Source organism: Macrobrachium rosenbergii, chromosome 3, assembly GCF_040412425.1.
Source record: "Macrobrachium rosenbergii isolate ZJJX-2024 chromosome 3, ASM4041242v1, whole genome shotgun sequence".
In the NCBI taxonomy this organism is placed as follows: Eukaryota; Metazoa; Arthropoda; class Malacostraca; order Decapoda; family Palaemonidae; genus Macrobrachium; species Macrobrachium rosenbergii.
The window spans coordinates 62,909,614-62,935,636 of record NC_089743.1 but is presented as its reverse complement, the minus strand read 5'-3'; the positions used below and the strand labels follow the sequence as shown (position 1 = coordinate 62,935,636).

The 26,023-nt window shown below is 36.2% G+C and overlaps 1 protein-coding gene across 5 annotated transcripts in view; it reads left to right on the top strand.

Moving 5' to 3' along the window:
* The window catches only part of LOC136856463 (RING finger protein 207-like), a 475,485-nt gene that overhangs the window by 388,203 nt on the left and 61,259 nt on the right, over positions 1 to 26,023 (top strand). For 3 of the 5 annotated variants that reach the window (XM_067134345.1, XM_067134335.1, XM_067134340.1), the window contains one exon: positions 15,538 to 15,612. The exons of the other annotated variants lie outside the window; for them this stretch is intronic. In XM_067134345.1, coding sequence (XP_066990446.1) covers positions 15,538 to 15,612 — 75 coding nt within the window. The remainder of the gene's footprint in view (positions 1 to 15,537; positions 15,613 to 26,023) is intronic. 5 annotated transcript variants of the gene reach the window in all.

Sequence of the window (26,023 nt, the reverse complement as noted above, 5' to 3'; positions counted from 1 at the left end):
AAATACGTTTTGGTAAGTATTTTCATCGATTTTCGTGTGGTTGTTATATCTGTATTCCTTTTGAATTCTGACTGTTTTAATTGTTGGTGTCCCCCTACTCAGAGAAATGATTTGGGGCAGTACCTCATCAAATAGTGAGGTTTAGTATATGGGTAACTTATCTGTTTCAACGTTTAGTCTACTTTATACAGTAGCTCACTGAAAATGCATGGTCGTAGGATTAATGTCAATTTTTCGTGGATTATTAGAAAGGGCTTACATCTGAACTGGCAAATGTGAACACTGCGGACCAGCTCAAGAACTTTCAACCTAACAAATTTTAAAAGTAAACTCGTCTGAACAGCGACTGTTCAAGTGACTTATACCTAAATTTTCTTGTAGTTTTTCCATATATATTTCTAAAGTTATTACTCCTGAGCCCTACATACATATAAGGAGCAGGTCTGTAAACACCACAAACTTAGTTCCTGTGGTGTAACGTTTAAAAGTGTTATCGGTAGACAATACTTCCATTGAATGACAAGAGCGACATATCGTCAAGTTTAATAATCGTTAAAATTTTATCCAGCCTTTTCTTAGAATAGAAGCATGCACTTCACAGCCACCATCTCCCTACCCGACCCTGTCTACCATCCCCTTAGGTAGTTCCTGAAACTATGGTAATGTTTGTTTATTGCCTCCAGTCAGCAAAGTCTGATTCTAACACAAAACAAACTTAGGAGTCGAAACAGGGCCTCAGAATTCTCCTTGGAGAATATCGATTGGTGTTCAAACACTGCCTTTTTTCATGCCGGGCTCTCTAGGGTCAGATTTCTTTTGGATATGAATGCCATTAATGTCTGTGTTAGGTCCAGAATGTTTATTAGGTTCAAGAATATTACTGACTGACGGATATTTTTTAAATGTTTTGGATTAATGAATGATTGCATGTAATGTCAGGTAGCTTAAACATTACATCTTTATCTCTAAGCAAGATTCAGTTCTCTCTCTCTCTCTCTCTCTCTCTCTCTCTCTCTCTCTCTCTCTCTCTCTCTCTCTCTCTCTCTCTCTAACATATATCTTTATCTCTAAGCAAGATTCAGTTCTCTCTCTCTCTCTCTCTCTCTCTCTCTCTCTCTCTCTCTCTCTCTCTCTAACATTATATCTTTATCTCTAAGCAAGATTCAGTTCTCTCTCTCTTCTCTCTCTCTCTCTCTCTCTCTCTCTCTCTCTCTCTCTCTCTCTCTATAAATACTAACTTCCTGTGCTTATGTGTCCGTATGAGCAAATGGAATTACTTTCAAAATTTACTCCATTGAAAATGGAAGTTGCGCAAGTGATTAGAATAGCAGCCAATAGATCCAAAGTAGAACAAGTAGAGCCTGGTTGATGAAAAATACTAGTTTACCATCAGTGTTTCCCGCAGCCGACCTGTAGTGGAACTTTGCTGCAAGCACGATTTGCAGAAAGTCAAATAGAATGTTGTGCTTCTTAATAAGAAACCCTGTCCTGTGCTTGTTTGCCTCCCAGGAATTTCCATGCAAAGACTTAGTCAGGCTTATCCTAGAATATTCAATCCCTCCTTTAGGACTCATACCTGGAGTACTTTAGCAATGAAGCTAACGAATCCGGGAGTAGGTGATTAAATGGATCCTGCATCTGCAATTACACACCGATTCTTAGAATCCAGTTGATTTCAAGAACATATCAGAAAATTTTTCATTTTCTTTTGTTTTTTCGAGCTATTGGTACTCATTGGGTCCTGTGGCCTGGTTCCTTAACGTGGAAACTGTTACAACAATTGGGCAGGAAACACCACTGCGTTAGTTTCTCAAGACATGCGAAAATGTCAGCGATGTGGTTTAGATGGAAAAATATTTGATGTTCTTAATACCTGAGCAGGATCATATAAATTTAGTAAATCGATTTAGAATCGAGGAAAAGCTTACAGTGACTGATACGGAGAGACAAGGAGCTTTCTGGTCACTATCTCTGTCGAGGGAACTAGCATAATACTGTTTAATCCAGTCACGGGACTATCTCTGAATAGTAGGCTAGTAGGGACTGAATGGGAAATACAGTAGTGTTCTCTTCAGACTCACAACATCTGTGCTTGGTTATCTTGGTTATCTAAAAAGACTGCTATTGTTTGTTGAAAAGTGCTATAAAGTGAGACTTTCATTAGTTCCCTTCCTACGACGGAGTATGTAAACTTTCCAGTGATAGGAAAGTATCTGAAGAAAAGTATTTTAATAAGTTTTTGCAGAATTGCCATTTCATCTTGAAGCTACTAACGGCATAAATAGATATGATGTCAGTAAACATGTGTAACTGACTATTGCCAACATGCCAGAAGTTTGATCGCGTAACGTTAATTGACCGTCTGTACACTTTGAGTTGTATAGTGGTAACGTTTTATCCAATTGGCCTTGGTTGGCCGAGTCGGTTGAGCTTCAGACTGTCACTCGATGGGCCGGAGTTCAATTCCCGCGGCCGGCTGATGAAGAGTTAGAGGAATTTATTTCTGGTGATAGAAATTCATTTCTCGCTATAATGTGGTTCGGATTCCACAATAAGCTGTAGGTCCCGTTGCTAAGTAACCAATTGGTTCTTAGCCACGTAAAATAAGTCTAATCCTTCGGGCCAGCCCTAGGAGAGCTGTTAATCAGTTCAGTGGTCTGGTAAAACTAAGGTATACTTAGTTATTTATCCAATTGGCGATAGTTTTCCCATTAGGAGGAGTCTGAATTTAACCTGTATAATCAGCTGGTCACTTTTACCAGATACATATGTATTTTTGATAAATACAATGGCCTCTTAACATTTCATCCTCCTTCCTCTTTCTTTGGATATACCTATCACTGAAAGTCTTAGTGCTAGTAAGAAATAAACATAGATTCTTTCACCTTCCGTGGCACCCCGTAGAGGGGTAGTGTCGTCAGTGCACTACACGTGGTGCACTGGAGACGTTATTTTAAGGTATAATGCAGAGTCCCTACGGCCCCCAGCTGCAGCCCCTTTCATTCCTTTTACTGTACCTCTCTTCATATACTCTGTCTTCCAACTTAATTTCCAACCTCTCCTAACATTTGTTTCCTAGTGCAACTGCGAGGTTTTCCTCCTGTTACACCTTTAAAACCTCCTTTACTCTCAATTTCCTTTTCGGCGCTAAATGACCTCGTAGGTCTCAGTTCTTGACCTTTGGCCTAAATTTTATATTCCATTCCATTCACTTTCCGTGGCAGGATTCGATCCAACGCGCGCGAAGCTCCAAGAAGAAGGCACCAACACCTTTGCTACATATGGCCTATGAGAGACAATCTGCATTTACTTTCATTTGCAAAAATCTTTGAGTAAACGAATGACTGTCTGAGGAAAGTTATGCTTTTTACACATACATTGCATCTGAAGATGAAATCCGTTAAATATAGATGTAAATAAAGAAAAATATCCACATTTGTGCCGGCACACGTGCGCGCAACTCCAGACGTAAACTGCTTAAACTGCTTGGCACAATGCGGTACTGGAATTAGAAACACCACCGCATATGCCTTTTCACTATTGCAACACCGAGACACAATACTGTCTTCCACAATAATACTCTCGGTTACAATGATCACGCTGTTAAGCTAGAAGCAATCTCGAGGGTTGATTTTCAAAAGACATGTCTGCAATAGCTCTCTCTCTCTCTCTCTCTCTCTCTCTCTCTCTCTCTCTCTCTCTCTCTCTCTCTCTCTCTCAGCTTTAAAGATAGTGTCTCATGGCAGGTGTTGTGTTTATGTTGCTTATATGAAATTATACATTCGGAGAGAAATGTTGGTTCTCGAAGTGTCTATATTGAGAGATTGCGTCAGTTTCGAAGGCCATAAGGAGAGAGTTATGAAAAATGCGTCGAATCCCTCATCGATCTTCCAATCCAGATAAAAAAAAAATCACAGTTCGTAAATGACTCTGTAAATTAGCGAACGCTTCGGCGTTGCAAGTAAATAGTAGACTTTTAATAATATAAAACTCCGTTTGATCAAACGTTATGAATATGAATTTCATATTTATTGCCTTTCCCCCTCATATTACGTGTGTTTGTTTGCGCACTTTTCTGTGCTAGACAAATATCCGAATGAAATAAAGATGCATTTTTATTTTCCTATTTATTCCCTTTTTTCTACAGTTTTTAGTTTATTTTTCCTTATTTCGGAGCATTATAAAGGATTATAGAGCTTAGACAAGGCCTCCAGCGTTAAAAGAAATCTGTCATAAAAGTCGGTTGTTTTTCAGTCGACAAAAGATAAGAATATTGTTTATTAACCCACAAGTCCAAGGTCTTTATCTCTATATTAATTATTAATAATGTTCCAGATATACCTTAAAAACTCTTCGTACGTCATGAAATTCAGAACAGTAATGTCTTGAAAATAAGTCAAAAGGGGTTACGTTACTCATATGATCAACCCTTGATGTTAAACATAAATTCTTCCCAGTAGATTGAGAAGTATATTAGTGAAATTGGAATTATCATTAATTAAGGAATGTCCAAGATCTTTATTTGAAATACTATACAACCGAAATTGTTCTCAGACTCTGGGAAAAAAATTTTTGTAACGATGGTAGGTTTCAAACTAGAGTATTTCTACACTAAATTTCTTTGTATGCAAAGAATTGGCAGAGGGAAATTCTTTAGAAGTAGTAGTTATAGCATATTTAGAAGAGATACTGACGATCGTGCAGAAAATAAGTAGAGAGCCAAAATATGTGGGAGGAATAGAGAATGAATTGAAAAATGGCCACAGCGGTCAAACTCATAAATTGAAGGAAAAGGTTTCGTTAATTGGTATAAAATGAATACCAATAAAAGAATTATTTTTCTGAAGAAATGCTAACAGTATTTTAATATAAAGGAGAGAGAGAGAGAGAGAGAGGAAAGAAAACACCGGCTCCATCCCTTAGGGGAAAAAAGACAAAAGTTGGGTTAAGTGTTTCAACCTATTTGCATAACAGTCAAATATATGGAAATGTTTCTTTTACTTTTATAATTTTTTTCCAGGGCTTCTTGGCCCGCTCAAAGCCCTTTGTAAGTTGAATATATATAAGAATACAGAATTAATTTTTTCGGCCCTTTTAATTTGGTTGATCTTTGCACATGCGTGAATACTGTTTGTAGATGCGTATGTGGACTTTAATGTACGTTATGTGTGAGAGTATACGTATATCATTATCAGATCGTAGATGGTGAACTCCTGTTAGATTCCTCATGGCAAGCACCATGCTTTCAATCTTGTAATTAGACTGGAATTACTCCTAAGTGTTATTCAAATTAGTTTTACATTCGCATAATGATTTAACGAATACTTGGGTCTCCATATTGCTTTGATATCATAAGGGCTTCTAAATACTGATAAGAATTGCTTATTTCACGCCGTCCTTAAATTTGAAACCAAGTGTGTTTGTTTGTGTGTGTGGGTGTAGGTGGGTCATAGTGATAAAGATTTCTTTTCCTCTCTCTCTCTCTCTCTCTCTCTCTCTCTCTCTCTCTCTCTCTCTCGCAAACATAATGTTCGGAATCGATGTTTCTTCGGAGGCGTCGTGTGCCTTCCCTGCCGCCGCCGCCGCTGCCGAATTGCTGATTCTTCGTGCCGAGCGAAGTTCTCGGGATTGTTTTGTTTCATTACCATTTTCTCGGTTTTTGTTTTCATTGGTGCGCCGTTTTTTTAAAACATTAGTTCTCCTTCCTGCTTTCGTTTTCCGGGGACTGAGATTTTTGCGTTCATTATCCCCAAGTTTTTTTGTGTTTTTACTTTTCTGTTATCATTGTTGTTATAAACCTTCCAGAGAGCCGGGAGACTCAGTTTTTATAGCTTTTCTGTATTTCTTCTTATTTATAGAATTGATTCTCTGAAATGGAAAGTGAAATATTCTTAGCTCTAGAAATAAACTTTATTAAATGAAAGTTAAGCATGGAATTTAATTTCAAATATATGGGAGATGAAATCCATCTCTTAAGCTTAACAAACTGCCCGAAATTATTTAATTGTATTTTTTTAAAGCTCAGAATTAATTATCGAAATTTAGTTGGAAAAACGAAAGTCACAAATCTGAGATCAAGTTTGTCAGTTATCATTTGCAGAAACGTTTATATGAAATAAAGCGATAACTCCCGAAGAGAATGAATCCCCGAAGATGCTTAAGAAAACGTTACGTGATAAATGTTCTAAAAGTATTCGTCCACCCGCATCACTTTATTCTGGCAATAAATGCTCTGCATATCACCTTCCCATGCCCGCAAGAAAGCGGTCCATCCCCAAAATGTCCTGTTCCTGAACAAGTCTCTTGAGCTTCCCATCTCTCCTTTCGCAAACAGTCATCATCGCAGACCCGATGCCTCCGTTTCTTTCCGTCAACTGTCCCAGCCTCTCGCGCTGGATGGGTTTTAAAAGTCGGTTTGTCGTCATTACAGTTCTCTGCTTCTACTAACTTAACGATTTTTATTCCTCTCGTATCACGGCGATTGAGGTCGAACTGTCAACACTAAAAGCAGTAATGCTTCCTTAAGATTGTTTACTTTTAATGATGATCCTCATTACGGGACCAATGCTGTTTTAATGAAACAGGTGTAGGAAAGCTGTCAGAAATATCGACCCCACATAGAAGTGGGAGAAGATGCAGAGAAAGAAGAAGCTGTTTTAATGAAACTTATGACATACTCTCAAGATTATATTATGAGAACATATTCTTGGCGACAAACCACAAGAATACTATCAGCCTTATTAGCAAGAGGACTTGGATCTTAAAAGCGACATCCTATCGTCCTCATAAGCAGTAAACATTTTTCTCATTACGGTGTTCGGTTATCGTAACTCAAAAATCCCGTGTTAAATCTACTCGAAAATGACATATTTTTACGCTCTAGAGATTTTTTTGGTCATCCCAGACGCCGTGTTTTATTTTCTCATCCTCATATTATCGTTTCTTGGTTAAAGACTGGCTGTTTTTTTTTTTCAGTTCTCTTTCATATTTCGTATTTACGTAAAATGATTGTTTGCTCTTTGTCAGGTTTAGTGTTTTATTTAGTCTTGAATGACTGGTCATCATCACTAAAATACATCACCTGCACACACACACACACACACACACACACACACACACACACACACACACTGTTCATTCCCAATACACTTCCATTTTTCCCATACACAGGTTTATTTCCATTCTACTGTCGTTTGAGACATCGAAAGTAAAGTGATCGCCTCTTGTGTTTTCTGAACTTCTTGTTCCAGTTACATACACTCACTCAGGTGTTCAGCTGCTGTACTTCATTGCGACTGGGCGCTTTGCTATTACTTCACTTCTCTAATTTTCGGGATCACGAGTAATAAATAAATGAGGAGATAAACTTTGGCAAATGTTTGCAGGAAAGGGAAAATGGGTAAGAAACCTATATAAGAGATGGAGAAAGGAGGAAACCAACACATCAGGAAACAAGAGAACAGTTAAGAAAATACAAATCAAGAGCACGAAAATTGATATACATACTGTAGTATCCGGGAGAGCAGAGAAAACATATGGAATTTGCGGCGTCAGTAGAGAATCGCAACACAATCAGATCTATGAATAAATCCTTAATGGACGAAGAAAGAATGAAAAAAAATCTAGCAAATATTAAAGGACAGAAAAGCTGCTGCAGAAATATGAAGCCAGGCCTGTGTAAGGTGTTGAGCAACCAAGAGAATACCTTACGGCTTTTATAACATTATGCCTGCATAAATAAGTGCGGGTAACAACCAAACCAAGCAGCTGGTAGAAATCCAAAACAAAAAATCTGAGACAAAAAGCCCAAAATTCCCGAGCATACATTTCTTACAAAATATTTATCTGTAATGAAGTAGGAAACAGAGGCACACAAAAATAAATAACGCTGAATGGAATCAAGACGAAAGGTGAAAGGGTCGTAGATAACATCTTCATATATCAGTGCTGTAATAAAAGAGGTTAAAAGAAAAAGAAAAGAGAAGACTTAACAAGAATAATGGAGTATTCAAGGATGCTTTTGGACTTCGGATATGCAATCACAGAAGTCAACAAGGAGGACTGTCCTAAATTAGATTGAGAAAATGGACCAGCAAAAGAATGAACAATAACGAGTGGCATAAACCTGGGAAATAAAGAGTATAAAGGAGCAGGATCTCGTAAGAGGACATTAAACATGAGTTTAACATTTCGTTAAACTAATGTTTAACACAAGCTAAACTTCGTTAAACTTTTTTTTCCTCATGCGATGGTCTGCTGCTGCGCAAAGATGTAGAGGTAACAGATCAAAAATATAAAAAATATATGAAGTATGAATTGCAAATAAATCGAAACACACAGCATCGATTACAACGTAGAGGAGATAAAAGAAATAAAAATAGTGGAAAACAACAAATGATTGCAGATAACAAAAACTGATTCAAGTCGCAAAAAATTACAGGAAAGCATAAAAAAAGCCAAATATATGCAGCGAGAGCAGAATACTGCGGTAGAATATTAATGGGCAAAAATAAAGCAGGAAAAGCAAAGCGTTACCAGCACTGCTGATTGGAGCAGTGATCTTTAATACAAGTGACACAGAGTTTAATTAATAGATTAATTATTGAGAGTTCTCTGACATCATCACAACAGAGGTCACTGATGCCGAGTGTGGCACAGAGATAAATAGATGATAAAGGATTGGGAAAGGGGAAGCGAGAAGAATTTTAGGTGGATGTCTGAGAACGAGGAACAATAGGTAGAAGAATACAGGATCGTGAAAGGGAGAGGGAGTGGTTATTAAAGAGGATGTGACTAAAAATTAATCAAATTAACTAGGAGTACTTTAAAGGAGAATGGAATAGGTGGAAGAAAGATACTTTTATAGAATTAGGAAGGTTGGTGCAAAGAAAAGTCTAGTGAAATGGATAGTAATCGATAGGAGGAAGATGCAGAAGGTAAGAATAGCTTAGAAATAGTAGTTTGAAAATCATAGAAGAGTCGATTTATAACAATAGCACAGCATCAGTTATACTGTAAAAGTTTACAATTAATTGGCAAACCCAAAGGTATTGTAGATTATATCAAGATGGAATTGTAGAACATAAGATACGTGGAACAGGGGAAAATGGGAAATATGAGACTTTTTTTTTTATTGGGAAGTAGTGAAAGGAATGAAGAATTTAGAATTAATGTTGGAATTATTACTGTTTACATGAGTTAGTTAACACTCATTTGTGGACATAACTCTTTTTGAAAATTAAATAGTACCTCGTCATGGATTTTTTTTTTTTTTATCACATGAAAAATAACACTTTGTTATGATCTGTTCCTCTCACTCGTTCCCTTCGATTTTGGAGCTTATCTACCTTTTTATGATGCAGATGATGGAAAAGTTTGGTGTATATATGATAAACGGAAAACTGTGATGGAAAAGTGATCTACACATTGTCCAATGAACTACATCAAAATTCATTTGGAACCCTAAGCCTCCAAATCGCAGTCTTTGCGGACAGTAGTTCTGGCTGTAGTATATGACAAGAAGGCAAATGATCGGCCCTGTCAGAAGGGTATACCACAGGTGTGCTAAATAAAGAGGATTTTTATCTGAATAATAATTAATTGTCAGGTGACGTAAATACCATTGGAGGCAATCACAGCATCTTTGTGAAAGAGCTTCAGTGCAACGCCGAAACTCTCCCAAATCAAGTAATTAATTTGTTATTATTATTATTATTATTATTATTATTATTATTATTATTATTATTATTATTATTATTATTATTATTATTATTTTTGACGCATCCTGTGACTGGGATGTGTATGAAGATAGGGTCCGTTGTCTTACCAATCCAAAATCAGTTGTCAAACATACATCTAGTTGGAATGAAAAAGGTAGCTGTCTTTAATCCATACACCCCTCTAAATAGGGCTGCATACAGCCCATACATCATTCATATGGGAAACCAGACGGAAAATGGACGCTGTTTCTTTTATACATAAAACATAGTAGAAGGGCACTTACGGCCCGTCCATAGCTTTCAAATTATATCTACAGTTACTAAACCCTTCATAATCTCCAATATCGAGAAACAATATTTGGGCTCCGAAAACCAGTGCGTCAATTTATTTTCGTTTCCCCAGGTTTATTTGCGTGGAACGATAACTAAATACCCTGCTGTTGTCATATCCCAACCTTTTTTCGACAAAGTTATAAATCTGGCGACAATGACGACCACATTTGAATAGAACATTATTGTTTTTATAGTTATATGACTGTAATGTCCATGAACTTGCTAATATTGAAGGGTTGCACTGGTGACCCTTTGATAAGAGCTTTTTCAGTAAATATTGTGATATGGTTATTAGAAATATAAACCATTATGGATGAACATTGATAGCGACAAGAAAAACTGTTGAGTCGTTTCTCTAACTTAGAGATCATGTTGTATTAAACAGAAAACTTCCCACTTGAACAGATATGTCCAACGATGCTGTTCGCTGGATGATATATGACTCATGATCATAATAAGAGATTCATGTCACCACTATGATACTATGCACATGTCCTTGCATATCTGGTTCCCCCTCTTTTATTCCCTCTGTAGCGGAATGCACTAAGCTTCGTTATACTGCTTCAGTGTTCAACAGTTTGAATCCCGAAGGAAGGAGGTTATCTTTGCCACGAACTATCATATACATATGTGGGTCATTATGCACTCATTATGGATTTTTGAGAAGATGGGGAGGCTGCGGATTCTCCTTTGAAATATACATAAAGAAAGATTAATGCATATACTACACAAATTACTTCTGGGTAAACTCGTGCGTTTGGAATCATAGGACTCAGCCCTATATCTTTTTATAACGCCCCCTCCCCCTTTCTTCGGGTTGTTTACTAGGATATCGCTGGCGCTCCTGCCATGTGATCTAACATATTCTTATTAAACAGAAGTCTCAGAATCAAATAAATGAAGCTCGTGTGTTGTTGTTGTTGTTGTTATCACTCGAACTTCCCTCGCTGTCTGCCTAGTGTCTTGTTTACTTCGAACCTGAGAGTGTACATTTTATTACGTCAGAAGCTTGTGTGCTCTGGATGGGTTGGGGGAGTGGGTGTTTAAGAATACTGTCTGTTGGTTTAAATTTAGCAAGTGCATTGTAATTCCCGGTTCACATTGCAAAATCTTCAAGCCTGTGCTGTTTCTTATTGAAATCCATACTTTATTTTATTTTACTTTTTCACCAGTCTTATTGAACTTCAATACCAATTTGTTTCCAAACTTGTTATTTAAAGCTTTTGACTTTCGCATCGGGGCGCCGTTTTACTTAATAGTAAACGGTAATTACCACCTTTTACTTACGCCTTAAACTTTTAGGCCTACTTATTATGTACTGTATAGTATCACAATGTTGTTCTCCGAAGACTAAAACTTATTTAAACCTTCCTGTAAACTATCATTACCTTGTAAGGTTTAAATATTGGCTTACACTTATATCAAAATTTTCAGTGAAAGCTGCACGAAATTCTCTCTCTCTCTCTCTCTCTCTCTCTCTCTCTCTCTCTCTCTCTCTCTCTCTCTCTCTCTCTCATACCACTTTAAGATATCGAGTCAAAGATTCTCTATGGCAGACTGAAATGCCCCTGTAAATCTTATATTCAGAACCTGAAGAACTAATAATGCATGATATAAAATCTTCCATTTCTGGGGGAAAGGAGAACTGGAGAGTCATGTACTTTACAGCGCTGTTCATTTCGACGTAATGAAAGTATACATCTTCTGAAAAATCCCCCGCTGTATATGCGAGAGAGGATTTTTTCCAAAAGGTTCGAGTCATTTAATTATGTTTCATCCTTAATTCTTTTCTCCGCTTGATTTATAAAAAGCGCCGAGTTCCTTTTCCCCCGCTCCTTTAGATTACAACACCGCTGTGTCTGGAGAGAAAATTTACTGTTTCATAAAAGAAAAACCAAATCAGATATAATTTTTATTTCCTTTTATATCACGGTAAAGGGGGTGGGCCATTTCGGGAGGACGCTTCATTCTTGGGAGAAGAAAGTAGAAGATTATGAAAAGCGTATCTTCAAAATAATTGGGTTGTGCAGTAATTCATATTTTCGGGAATATGAAAGTCCCCGGGAAACCTTCTTCTGCTGGAGGAGAGTACGAAAGTCTAGAATTTCCAGTCTCCGTTCCCTTAGTGGGAGGAGATAGAATGCCCTGGTGTGGCATGACAATAAGCTGGGATCCCTTCTGGCCGTAATAAGAAAAGGATCATCTTATTGTTTAGATGTGAATCCAGCAGACATTCATTGCGAGATATCTGCGAGAAGCTATAGTTCGCAGGAAGGGTTGGGGAGCGTGGCATTCCCTCGGATTTTAGGGAACCCTAAGTGACTGCTAACCAGTAGAGTCTTCATGTTTATTCACTTCGAGGGGGCATTCATCTCCATCCTACCCCTTTTTAGCTAGTCCTGTCTTTCCCCTTTCCTTTTCTCCTGTCTTTTTACATTGTTTTTCGACCTTTCATTATTATTTCTGTTCTTGGCTGGCTCTCTGATGTTCAGGAATAGTCCTGTCGGTGCCTTCAAAAGAGGGTGGAAGATTCCTTCTGTTTGCAGGCGAAATCTTTTGGGTCTCAGGGTCAGGCCCGGTTATCGAGTGAATGACCTCTCAGTATCTTATTTAGCTTTGTTGAGAATACCTGTGATTTTATTTTTAAATTAAATGGAGTATCATTTGGGATTACAAAATTTCCCTTATCATTATTTAGTTTTTATATAGTTGGTTTTTCATTTTTGATCAACATGGAGTAACACTATCCTTCATTGCTACATTCTTAACTGCTCGCTATGAGTCTTTTAGTACACAAACATAAAAATGTCTTTTGTTTCTCTTTCTATTTCCATTTTGCATACATACGTACATACACAAACATGTATATACATACATACATATATACATATATATATATATATATATATATATATATATATATATATATATATATATATATATATATATATATATATAGTTGGTAAGTTTAATTAGTTTGAAGTACTTTTATGTCTGGAATAATACTTTTGTATGCCTGAACATGAATGTCAGTGGTAAAGAATAATATAATGGAATTGTTAGTGTGAATTAGTATTATCGTAAACTATAATTTGCATGGCACTTATATATATATATATATATATATATATATATATATATATATATATATATATATATACAAGTGTATGGTAAGCGGTTTAAATATAGCAGGCTCTGATACAACAAAAATAATAATGAATCTATCAGCAAGTGATTACCTAGCCTTAAGAGAAAATCGCTTGAGTATTCTTATACAAATTGTAATGGTTCTGATGATTTGGTCTCTCGCTAAATATATTAAACTTTAAGTAGCCAGCAAAGATACAATCACTGGAAAACATTGGGCTGCATTACACCAATAGGGAATGAGAAGTTTTAAGCTGTGTTATTCAAAAAGTGTTGAATTTTCAGGAAGGAGAAACTTTTTTCAAGTATTCACTATTACTTCATCACCATTTGATCAGATGAAAGACAGTTCTCATTCTGAATTCTAAGCAGTTTGACATCATAACGTCCTACCTAACACATTTTCAGAACTGCTTAGATGCTTGTCTACTCCTATGAATTGATGCCTAAAAAATGTTAAAGATGAATAGGTAATTTCTTCCCGTATGTGCCATAAATTGTGAGTGAGACATTGCGTTGTCCATCAACTCTGAAATAGATATTCAAGCCAGATCATCATGAAAGGCAAAGAGAATCGTTTGCCATTCTTCTACAAAAAATGAGAAACGCACTCATAATATTATCTTTCCATATATTCAAAACATCTAACACATGTGTTTGTTATGGAGAGAGAGAGAGAGAGAGAGAGAGAGAGAGAGAGAGAGAGAGAGAGAGAGAGAGAGAGAGAGAGAAATTCGCCATTTCATAACTTCTCATCACAGCCCATTAAGTTTAGACATGAACGCTATTAACTAGAACAAACAAGATGAATATATGAATATAAAGGAGTTTATTTCATTCGTGCAAGCTGTTCCCTCTAAAGAGGTCAGAGTGGCTGGTCTCTTTGAAACCAATCTTGACACAAAAGAGCGATAAGACACGGACAATTAAATTGCTGAGTCATGATCCCCCTTAGGTACAAGGAAACTAATTTCTCCGGATGCTACGTCATATGGAAATAAAAGAACACATGATTAATTTGTTTATTTGTTCTCCAATTCTCCCGGACTGGAAACACGGAATGATAATGATGGTATTTTCAAACTATGTTTTCTAAGTAGATGTCGCAACAGAATGCGATGAATTTAAACTTGGTCGGAAGAAGGGTTATGAAGGAGTTTATAGTACGCCCTCTGTCGCTGTATTGTGTTTTCCGAGAGTAACGAAAGAAGCACTTGATATTAAAGTTTTAGTTTAGGAAGAGTTAGTGAAGAAAGTAAGAATAAGGATTGCAGGCTGGCATGCAGCGTCAACAAGTAAAGATCAGTTACAAAGAATGGTACATGTTGCATGTGGAGAAAGGAGGTGATCTTTATTCCTGATCGCCGATTGGTCGTCTCATGGCATGCACTTTCGGTATAAATGCCCCGTGCATTGCTTTTTTGCAATATAGAAAACCTAGTTGATTTTTAAAAGTCCAGATAGATGAAACTAGGCTAAAACCTCAATATGCTGTATTCTTCAAGTGATATGACATTTATTCTTTCGCGTACAAGATGAAGATGGAAAGTAATCCCCCCCCCTTTAAAGAATGAAAAAGATCAACAGTTGCCAAGATGCTATAAATTTTAATATATGTATGTATATATGTAGGTTGTAATGGAGACTTGTGGTCATCTGGAAAAATTATATACGTACAGTCATCATCGCCTTATAGATTTGAAGTGTGTCCATACTCAAATTCCTGTTCGTATTTCAGATAAGTATAGTAACTTATAAAACGATAATGATGTTGGTATTTAATGATAGTAAAGATATATAGTGATATATAGTGAATGAAAAAGACATATACTACGAATGGCTGTAGTCATTACAGTAGCAAAACCGTAAGAACTGTCTAATTGAAGAGTGAACACTGATTAGTAGTAATAAGAGTTTCACGTTACACATTTCGACTTTGTTTCATTTTTCATCTTTTCCACTGACTATTCTGGATGTTCTTTCCACTCTGATGTTCCGTAGAGTAAACGAGAAGTTTTGCAAAAGTCCTCCTATGTAATGACAAGACTTGACTTCTTGTTTGTAATAACATTGAAATTATTTCCCAACCCATCTGTATCGTGTTCCCTTCCTTGTACAATTTGGCAACTAATTTCTTAGGAAAGAAAGCCGCAAGATTAAGTAGTCATTGTCATTGTTGAAATATCACCACCTTCTCGGCTTAACAGCTCTCTCTGTCTCGTCCAGTACAGCACCTGTGTTTAATACTGTGCCGTTGCCTGTTATTGTAGGACTAACCCAATCCCTGGTCCTGAACTAATGACCTGGCTTGTTATCCCCCAATTCTCTCCTCCTGTAGCTTCCTGGAGAGACGCTCATCCCCATCGACACAGCATACGCCCAGGCGCGACAGAAATTGGACAGGGCAGCCGTGGTAAGTGAGATCACTTTCGAAATATGTCTCTTTTTTTCTGTGTATGTATATGTATGTGTATATATATAATTGTACTGTATATATATATATATATAAAGACAAAATCCACGAAGGAAAGGGAAACAATGGAGTACTGCAAGGCCTTTCGACTTCTTGTCCTTTACTTAGTCTGCTAAGTAATGGACAAGAAGTCGAAAGGCCTTGCAGCACTCCATTGTTTCCTGTTTCCTTCTGTGGATTTTTATTTATATATTTATCACGTTCCATAATTTCGTGATTCAATTATACATACATATATATATATATATATATATATATATATATATATATATATATATATATATATATATATATATATATATATATATATATATACATGCATACATATACAGTCAACCCTCCGTAGAGATTCTCGTTTTGTTAGACCGTATATACACGTTGTTCTAGCTGCTAGTTTTCGGTTATCCCCCCTAGTTCGGTATTTGATTATATTATTGTTTTATGTAGAATGGATGTAAACTTCTCATTACGGTGTAGTAGTGTTGAGTCAAAATTACTCGCAAACAGAAGTACAATAAGTTTGATCATTGTGATCATTATTTTTTTATTTTGCATGATGTACGAATAGAATGTATCTCAGTTTTCCAGATTTACATCTACTGTAGTTCACTAGCTAAAGAAATTTGCTTGTCATTAATTGTATATGAAATTACTTAATATAAAACATATGTGATCTTTCCGTAGAGCCGTTATGGAAGGAAACATCACCATATTTCCACATTTTCTCATTGTCATGTGATTATGATGTCATGGTATTTAATAACAATGTCAAAAATTATTTTTTAAATATATTTATTACCAGGACAAGCCGCAGTAAGTGATTTCTTATAATGCTGGTTAATCTGTTTTCCACTGTACTCTTGGAATGACCAATTTTTTTAAAATTTCGGTTTAATTTTATTTTAGAGGAGTCGGGTGATATAGAAGTAACTATTATCAAATCTATCACAATTTATCACGCCATAATCTTCACTTTCCTTGGGCTTTGTACTTCAGGATCAGAATTACTGAGTTCGACAAGAGTGTCATGTTTGGTCAGAACTTTGAAAGATGTCTATGGAAGTTTGGGTTCACCCAAAGCTCACGTTCCATGATTTTAGGGCACAGTCATTATTAGGTGATTTGCTCCCACGCTCCGTTCATTGTTGTCGTTTTGATTCATGAATCCTTGTTCTGTCCTTATCTTTGTTGTTTGTTGCTTCTCGATTACAGATTGAGCTTAGGTTCAAGAGTCACTGCTAACATTATGATCACGTTTGCAACCATCGCATCAGTAATTCTATTTCAAGCAAGAATGAGCATCGTCAGTCGAAACGTTCTCAGTATATCAGAATTATCAATACGTTTCCTGTCGTGTAAAGTCCTTAAGCATATTTTTCCTTGGGAAGAGAATTTAGAGAATAAATGTTATTTTTACTTAGTTCAGCATAATTCATAGAATTACAGAAATTCAATAAAGCGTTTGTAGAGGTGAGGTAAATTGTTTAGTTTATCATGTCACGCAATGAGATATAGAAAGATTAGAAGGGTGAGAAATATGGAGACAAGAAAGAGTAAAAAGGTTAGTGTATGTGACTGAACAAAATAATCAGTTTGTTTTGTAATGGTTGGGTCTTGTGGAGAGATAGGAAGACGATAGAGTGACAAGGAGAGTGTTAGGAAGGAGAAGGATAGGAAGACCTAGAAAGTGCAGGATAAGTGTAGATTATTTATCTGGGAGACACTCTGTTCAAAAATAGACATGTATGTGCGTGAGTGGGTGGGGGGCCTGTGGACATGTTGCTAATGGCCATTTGATAAAGGTATAAAGTAGTGCTGTGGGAGAAAATGTAGGTTCTCTGTTTTCCTGTAGTTTGTATTCAATGGCTGGACTTCACTTCTAAGATGGAGAGTTGGTTTGATATTCACTTCTTATAACCCACTTACTTCCGTAGGCACCTTTTTTTTTTCAAACATTTCGCCGAAATCCAGCTACCTTTCTTGGTTCACCTATTTGGTGACTCACTACTTCTCCCCCTCCCCTATCATCATCTACAGTTATTCCAAAATACTTGTGCAATTCAACCATTAGCAATTTTTCATCATCTGTACTGACTTTCATATTCCTCTTCTTCTTTACTCTTGCTAACATTACATTCAGCCATTTTCTCCTACAAACAGTTTCAGACCTTTTCATCAGTCTCTGCAGCTTCCTTTGACAATGACCATCTAACGCTGCGTCATCTGAAAACACCATCCATTGCACACTCATTTCACGACCCCTCCTTGTATATAACACATCTTTGGACCTGCATCTGTCCTTTATCTAATGTTGGTCAACACTCCATTTATAAAATGAAATAGATACATGAAGGAATATGTACTAAAAGGCTATCAAAGGTCGCTCGGTCTCGTATAGAAAATGGAGGACGTTAGTTTTGTTGAGTTTATATGATGCGGACGTTTTAGGAAGTAGGAGAGAGCGACTGAGGAAGTATATGTTGGATGAACAAGCAAAAGTTCTGGAAAGGAAAGGTATTGGCATTTAGGAAGCTCAAAGCTGTGCAGCATAGACGTGAGTTTTGCAGAGTGTGTAATTGTAATGTTGCACTGCTCTAGAGTTGCATGACGATACTCAAATTGTTGTGGAAGTGTTATGTACAGGAGAGTCATCCCTGATTCAGTAGTTAAACGAAAACGTGTTAGCGACTGCTGTTTCATTATTATGTGTATGTATTCTTTTGTATACGGAATATATGAATTTGTATTTTGGTCTTACGTATGCATTAGGAACGCATACGGCCTGTCGTGGGCAAGGGAATAGAAATGATAACTACATCGGTGACTTGAATGTCAACAGAAATGGTAATGGAAGCGTAACAAGGGCATGTGAGATTATTATAATTGTCATAACAGTTACATCAATGGCCATGTTAACATTTCGGGTACAGAGAACCAAGGCGATATTCAGGGAAAGCTTATAAGGATTCGTGGATGGCATAACGTGGAAACACTGTAATGCAATATTATATTACAGTTACAGAGAGAGAGAGAGAGAGAGTAGCATGAGGGGGTTGGGGGATCTTGTAAACAGTTGGCCCTTAATACCGTTCATTTTGTCAAAGATTCCTTCCAACATTAAATAATTCTTGGAAACAATTTTGTAACTTGTTAAGGAAATGATTATTAATACTATTGTAAAAATGCATGAGCAAAACAAGACTGGTGGTAGACATAATTCCATAAGATTTCAACGTTCAAGGGAGACGTCTCCATAACTTTCATTTTATCCTTCTATGAAAAAATAGCACCAAGTATCTTGCTTCTGATGGGAACATACGGGCCTCTCAGAGGTCACCACTGGTGCTTTTCCTCGGGACTGTTTTTACGACTTTGTCATCCTTTCTCAAAGTCAGCACATCCTTTTTAGTTATCTGTAAAAGAAAACTATTGTGCCGGCTTTGTGTCCGTCCGCCCTCAGATCTTAAAAACTGCTGAGGCTAGAGGGCTACAAATTGGTATGGTGATCATCCACCCTCCAATCATCAAACATACCAAATTGCAGCCCTCTAACCTGAGTAGATTTTATTTTATTTAAGGTTAAAGTTAGCCTGAACTGATCAGAGAGGCAGACACTTTGCTATCCGTGTAGACATCCCGGGATTATATATGTAATCAACGGATAGGTTTGCTTAAAAAGCAAATGGGTGTTACAGACTAAATACACACACAAAACAAAGCCACTACAACACCTTCTAAAAACATAACAAACATCTCACACGTCTCGAACTCTCGCCCTACCCGCGCAACAACTTCTCGCTGCTGGGAAGAAAGGGCGTTGGGTCGGGTATGATACATGAAACATACGCTATCGGGGTCTAAGCGATGTCAGGCAGGGCAGCCGATCGAGACTACAGGTCTACCCCAAAGCCAAATCAAAAAGTCCTTCAAAAGAAGGCATCGTGCTTGCCCCATACAAAAATGGGAAAAAAGCACGTAAAAGAAGAAGAAGAAGAAGAAGAAGAAGAAGAAAGTTAGCCTGAACGGATCGCGTTTCATTTGGTGGGGCTCTTTTATGGTACTGGCTTCCCTTTACTGGATAAAAATGTATATATTTTTTAAGGCAAATTCCATTCACAGCCGAAATCAGTGGCCATGTGTTTTTGTTTAGCAATAGAGAGTATAAGTATTAACAGTGATAATGAATGTAGTAATGATAATGATGTTAGTAATATGATAACGTGGTCTTCGTCGTCTTTAGCTGCTGAAAATGTTAGAATAGAAAGCTCAGGAGAATAGAAAGTTCCCTGCTGGGAACTACAGGATTATCCTTGTTTTGATCAGGTCTGTGACTGAACGCTGAAATTGAATTCTGGATATGTTGAGCATCTGCTGATAACCTCGTGTAAGAACCATACAACAGTGGGTGAAGTATTTCCTCAGAAGCAGGTAACCGTCGACGTAATTTTTCTAAAATGCAGAGGGCGAGAGACGTCTCCTCCTTTACAGACGGTTGTAATTGAATCAGATATTGCCACTCACGTAGTGAAAGTTTGTGTTTTTATATGCACATGTTTGGTATTCATGTATATATATTGCCTGTACTTGATTTCTGAAAAGGAATTATAAATACACACATATATATAATGATATATATGTGTTTGTGTGTGTGTATAGACACAGAAGAGCTAAAGACAATGGGATATACTCTTGTATAAAAATTATAAGCTTTTAACGTATACTAGTGGTATAGTACTTATTTATAAACTATATTCACTTATCGAAACTATATTCGTGATTGCTGTAAATTTTGTTTAAAAACATTCTTACCCTGTGGCACATCACTTTTATCTGCATAAGGCCAACAATGTGGAAAAGTCACCTAATTCAGACCTAAAAATAGGGTACGCCCAACCTCAAAATAAGAAAATTTATAAGATGTGGAATGCAGGGGTGGGGTGGGGTCGGTTTAGAGAACTTGGTAATTCCATTATATTGACTCGTTGCAGGATCTCTTCGTTCTATACCGTCCAGTACCATATACGCAAATTTATGTTAATTCAGAGAATGGAAAATCGGGCAGGTGGTGACTGAATCGATTCTTGAGCAAAGGATTGTCAAGGACTCCTGAAAGATCCAAAGAAAGCAGATTGACTGAACGCAGTAAACAGTATGAAAGTTGCTGTACCCCTTCTTGACCCCAGTGGCCGGGCGTTAGTCCCAAATAAAAATCCATAGGGCATCCGTAGATCCATCAGTGTAAATATAGACTTGTCATAGGTTGGGATAAAACCACGCCATGTCTTATGTATTCAAATATGGAATATCTGAAACCTGAAAAACACATTTGGACAACTGAAAACAATTCGAAGTCTTCATGAGATCTGGCATCTCCACAATGTAGCGGGTGATATCCCGGTGTTTAGTGAATGAGAAGCTGTTGGCAACGTTGCCTGTGAAACAAAGTTGCCAAGCATGTAAACACCTGACCAGAAGCACCTTTACCTAACGGCAAAGTAATATTAGGTAACAATATTAAGTAACATGTGGAATTGCCATAGGTCTCCTTAGCTTGCCGTGATATGTACTAGTTGTACAAAGTCTTGTCGAATGCGTATGGCGTATCATGAAAGGTGGTTTAATATTTTCAGGACCAAACCGTGTTCCACACCAAGGAATGTCATGAAAAATAAGATGTAAAGAATTTGAAAGGATAAGATGAAGCCATAAGTGAGATTAGTTCTTAAGTCCGAAGACCAAACTTTGGCAGACACAATTAAGAAATGTTACAAGAAGTAATACGGTGGTTTCTCAGACATCTTGGAAGATGACAATAATTAAGTTGCTTTATATAATCCCATATACTGGTGCATATGGAGGAGATTGATGGGAAGTGCTTTCTTGAAAAGGGGTGCAAATTCAAAATAAATAATGTTGTATGTGTTAAAAACTGAGCAAATATGGTCAACTGTGTTCCCATCATTAGTGGAAATACCACAGACTTATACGTTATGTATATAATATGCTTTCTTCTCTTGTATTTTATTTATATATATATATATATATATATATATATATATATATATATATATATATATATATATATATATATATATATATATATATATATATATGGGACAGAGAGAAGGCAGAAGAAACCAGTGTCATCTTAAATTTGCAAATCTCGAGAAGGAAACGGAAAGTTTCATGCAAATGGCACACCTTTATAGCAATTCGAGGGAAGATTCTTATTCTTTGCGCCGAAGAACCATTTCTTCAGGAGTTACAGAATTGGCCACAACAAGAGATCTGATCCTAGTTTTTCACGGAAGACGACTGCTGTTACACATCTAAAGATGTACAAGACTTATGATTATTATTATTATTATTATTATTATTATTATTATTATTATTATTATTATTATTATTATTATTATTATTATTCAGAGCCTACGTTAATTTTACTCATATAATGTAAAAAAAACAGAAACTAGATAGACCCACAGTAAAAACAAAACAAAAAACTAAAATCATGAATGAATAAACAACCTTGTGCCTAAACAAACTTCTTTCCCAAGAACTTAGTATATGGTTACGTATACATAAGAATACAAACATTTGCTTTCTTTCGTAGTGTTGATATATAAATATTTGAATCCCTGTGCGTGTAGTGTGTATATTTATTTTTTGTTTATTTGCGGTGAACTTGTTTATTTGCGATTATTTTTTCAAACACCTTCCGTTTACCTAAGAATGTGGTTTTTGCAGTAATGCTGCTTATGGGGTCGAGGAACGCTGTTTACGCTCGATACCATAACTAGGCTCTCTCTGAAGGTAGAGAGGAGAAAGAGATTTACTTGGCATCTCTGTAAATTCATTTGGTTTACGGTTTAGTGTTCCTACCAGCTAAGTCACTATAGCAGTTTAGTTTGAGTCAGACTAACGGTTTAGGAATAATTATTAGTTTTTTCTCTTTTTACAGGTAGGAATAATTTTACGAAGTTTCATATTTGTTCGTTTTCAAAATTCGAAGCATTGCAGTTCTTATGTGTAAATGTAAATAGTGTCAGTAAATTTTTCCTTGCATTTTACAGTTACGCAAGATATGATCTTTACGAAAACTATTTTGGTCACGGATTTTACAGGATTTTTTTACATTAAAAACATAGATTAAATCGTTGAAAGCTGTCCTGGTCAGTGAATTTTAAACCCCCCATCTCTCTCTCTCTCTCTCTCTCTCTCTCTCTCTCTCTCTCTCTCTCTCTCTCTCTCTCTCTCTCTCTCTTTATTCAGAGTCTTCTCTTTGATAGGAGGCAGTAATGCATGTGTTCCCATGAGCATCACGTTGCTGTACGTCCTTTCAGCATAAAATAACTGATAAAATAAACGAAATAAAGCCCCAGGAGACAGGGAGAGGGAATCCCTTATCGCCCGCTACATATCATAGTCCGCGCAAGGAAAGCGCTCCACATTTTGCAATACAATATGCATTGTTTTCGCTGTCTGTATTTTTACCGCGAGAAATGAGCGGTTCCTCCTCCCCCTCCCCCTCCCCCTGCTTCTTCTTCTTCTTCTTCTTCTTCTTCTTCTTCTTCTTCTTCTTCTTGTTTTTCTTATTTTTCTTCTTCTTCTCGTTTTTCTTCTTGTTCTTGTTTATCCTCTTCCTATTCTTCTTCATGTTTTTCTCCTTCTTGTTCTTCCTCTTGTTTTTTCTTCTTTTTCTTCTTCTTTTTTTCTTCTTCTTCTTGTGTTTTTTCTTTTTCTTCTTGTTTTTCTTCTTGTTCTTGTTTATCCTCTTCCTATTCTTCTTCATGTTTTTTCTCCTTCGTGTTCTTCCTCTTGTTTTTCTTCTTTTTTCTTCTTTTTCTGCTGCTTCTTCTTGTTTTTTTCTTTTTCTTCTTGTTTTTCTTCTTGTTCTTGTTTATCCTCTTCCTATTCTTCTTCATGTTTTTCTCCTTCGTGTTCTTCCTCTTGTTTTTCTTCTTTTTTCTTCTTTTTCTGCTGCTTCTTCTTGTTTTTTTCTTTTTCTTCTTGTTTTTCTTCTTGTTCTTGTTTATTCTTCCTATTCTTTTCATGTTTTCTCCTTCGTGTTCTTCCTCTTGTTTTTCTTCTTTTTTCTTCTTTTCTGCTTTTTTCTTTTTCTTCTTGTTTTTCTTCTTCAACAGGCCGATTGTTTTCGTTATTCAGCAATGCTATATAAGCTTGCATAACTCCCCCCTTTTAGTTTTCTGTAAAAGAAAACTGTTGTGCCGACTTTGTCTGTCCGTCCGCCCTCAGATCTTAAAAAGTATTGAGGCTAGAGGGCTGCAAATTGGTATGTTGATCATCCACCCTCCAAATTGCAGCCCTTTAGCCTAAGTAGATATATTTTATTTAAGGTTAAAGTTAGAAAGTTAGCCATAATCGTGCTTCTGGCAACAAAATAGGACAGGCCACCAGCGGGCCGTGGTTAAAGTTTCAGGGGCCGCGGCTCACACAACATTATACCGAGACCGCTGAAAGATAGATCTATTTTCGGTGGCCTTGATTATACGCTGTAGCGGCTGTACTTCTTCGGCGAATTTTTTACTTGTTTTGTACTATTCTCTCTCTCTCTCTCTCTCTCTCTCTCTCTCTCTCTCATTCTTTATTTTTACGAGAAGCCGCTGCAGCAGCACAAGGTTTCCACCAAGGAGAGAATTTGGCGTTACTTTCGCAGGAGGTAAAGACCGTCGTAAAGCAAGGAAGGGCCTTCAAAAACCCCGATTTCTTTTAACTTTGGAAATTTTCGGAGCTTTATCTGGGCGAAGTTAGTATCAGTATCCGTACGTATGCACAGCAGTAAAGCAAAGATGCCATCTCCCGATGAGGGAATTTTATTTTATGGCAATTCTTTGTGTATCTTTCAACTCAACCTTATCCGATCAACTTTTTATATATATATATATATATATATATATCTTTAAACTTAAGCATTTCCTATCAACTTTTTTTATATATATCTTTAAACTCAGGCTTCTCCGATCAGCTTTTTTATATACCTTTAAACTCAGGCTTATCCGATCAACGTTTTATATATATATATATATATATATATATATATATATATATATATATATATATATATATATATATATATATATATATATATATATATATATATATTATATATATATATATATATATATTTATATATATGTATATATATATATATTTATATATATTTATATATATATATGTATATATATAATGTATATGTATATATCTTTAAACTCAGGCTTATCCGATCAACTTTCTTGTATATATCTTCAAAATCAGGCTTATCCGATCAACTTTTTTTGATATCCTTAAAATCAACCTTATCCGATCAAGTTTTTTTTTATATTTTTAAACTTGGCTTATCCGATCAACTTTTTAAATTTTTTCTTTCTTTCTTTAGCTTTGGAAAAAGTCCTCTCATCAGTTTCATACTAGTTTAATGACAGTAGTCATACAGATGACTTTCTAGACTCAATTTTCTTCTCAGTCGCGTCCCGAGGACGAGCACTTTGAGAGTGTCCTTCATTGGCAAAATACCGAGGCAAAGTACGTTTTTCTCTAGAGGAGCTCCTCCATAGCTTTAAATAACTTATCTGTTCTTTTATGAGGTGTTTACCCCATGTGTTATATAACCCGGCGTTTTCCACGGGCATCAAGTCTTTTCAACTTGGTAAGGTCACTTGTCTCTGGCCTTCTGTGAATACCACATTTGTCTGTGTTCTTATGACATCGCCACCTCTCTTCAGAACTTCCCATTCTCAGGAGTACTTTGCACAGATTGTGAACCCAAGGACTTGTCGACTGTAAAAGTTTTTCTTCCTTTTATTGGGACAATATAACACTCCCTGATTCTTTTTTTACGGTTTATCTGTTTTTTTTGAAAGATCATTGTCACATTTATACGTGTTACTTTTAACATTTTTTTAGAGTAAAATATTGTCAAGAATTTATAGCTTTTAAAGTACTTTTAACATTTTTTATATATAGTAAAATATAATAATATATTTATATATATATATATATATATATAATATATATATGGCAAGAAATTTCTTCCAAAAGGTGTTGTCATTTAGGTAGGGAAAATTTGTATACATTTTCATTTTCGGTACTGTTGCGATTGTAGGAGTTGATTCATTCTTTATATATATATATATATATATATATATATATATATATATATATATGTGTGTGTGTGTGTGTATGTATGTATGTGTGTATGTATGTATGTATACATACATATACTGTTTATACATATATATATTTTTCTTACAATTATTCTCCCAGAGAGTAACTTACTGTTCTAACTTCGACCTATGCATTCACAAAGCAGATGAACAACTTTTTCGCCAAA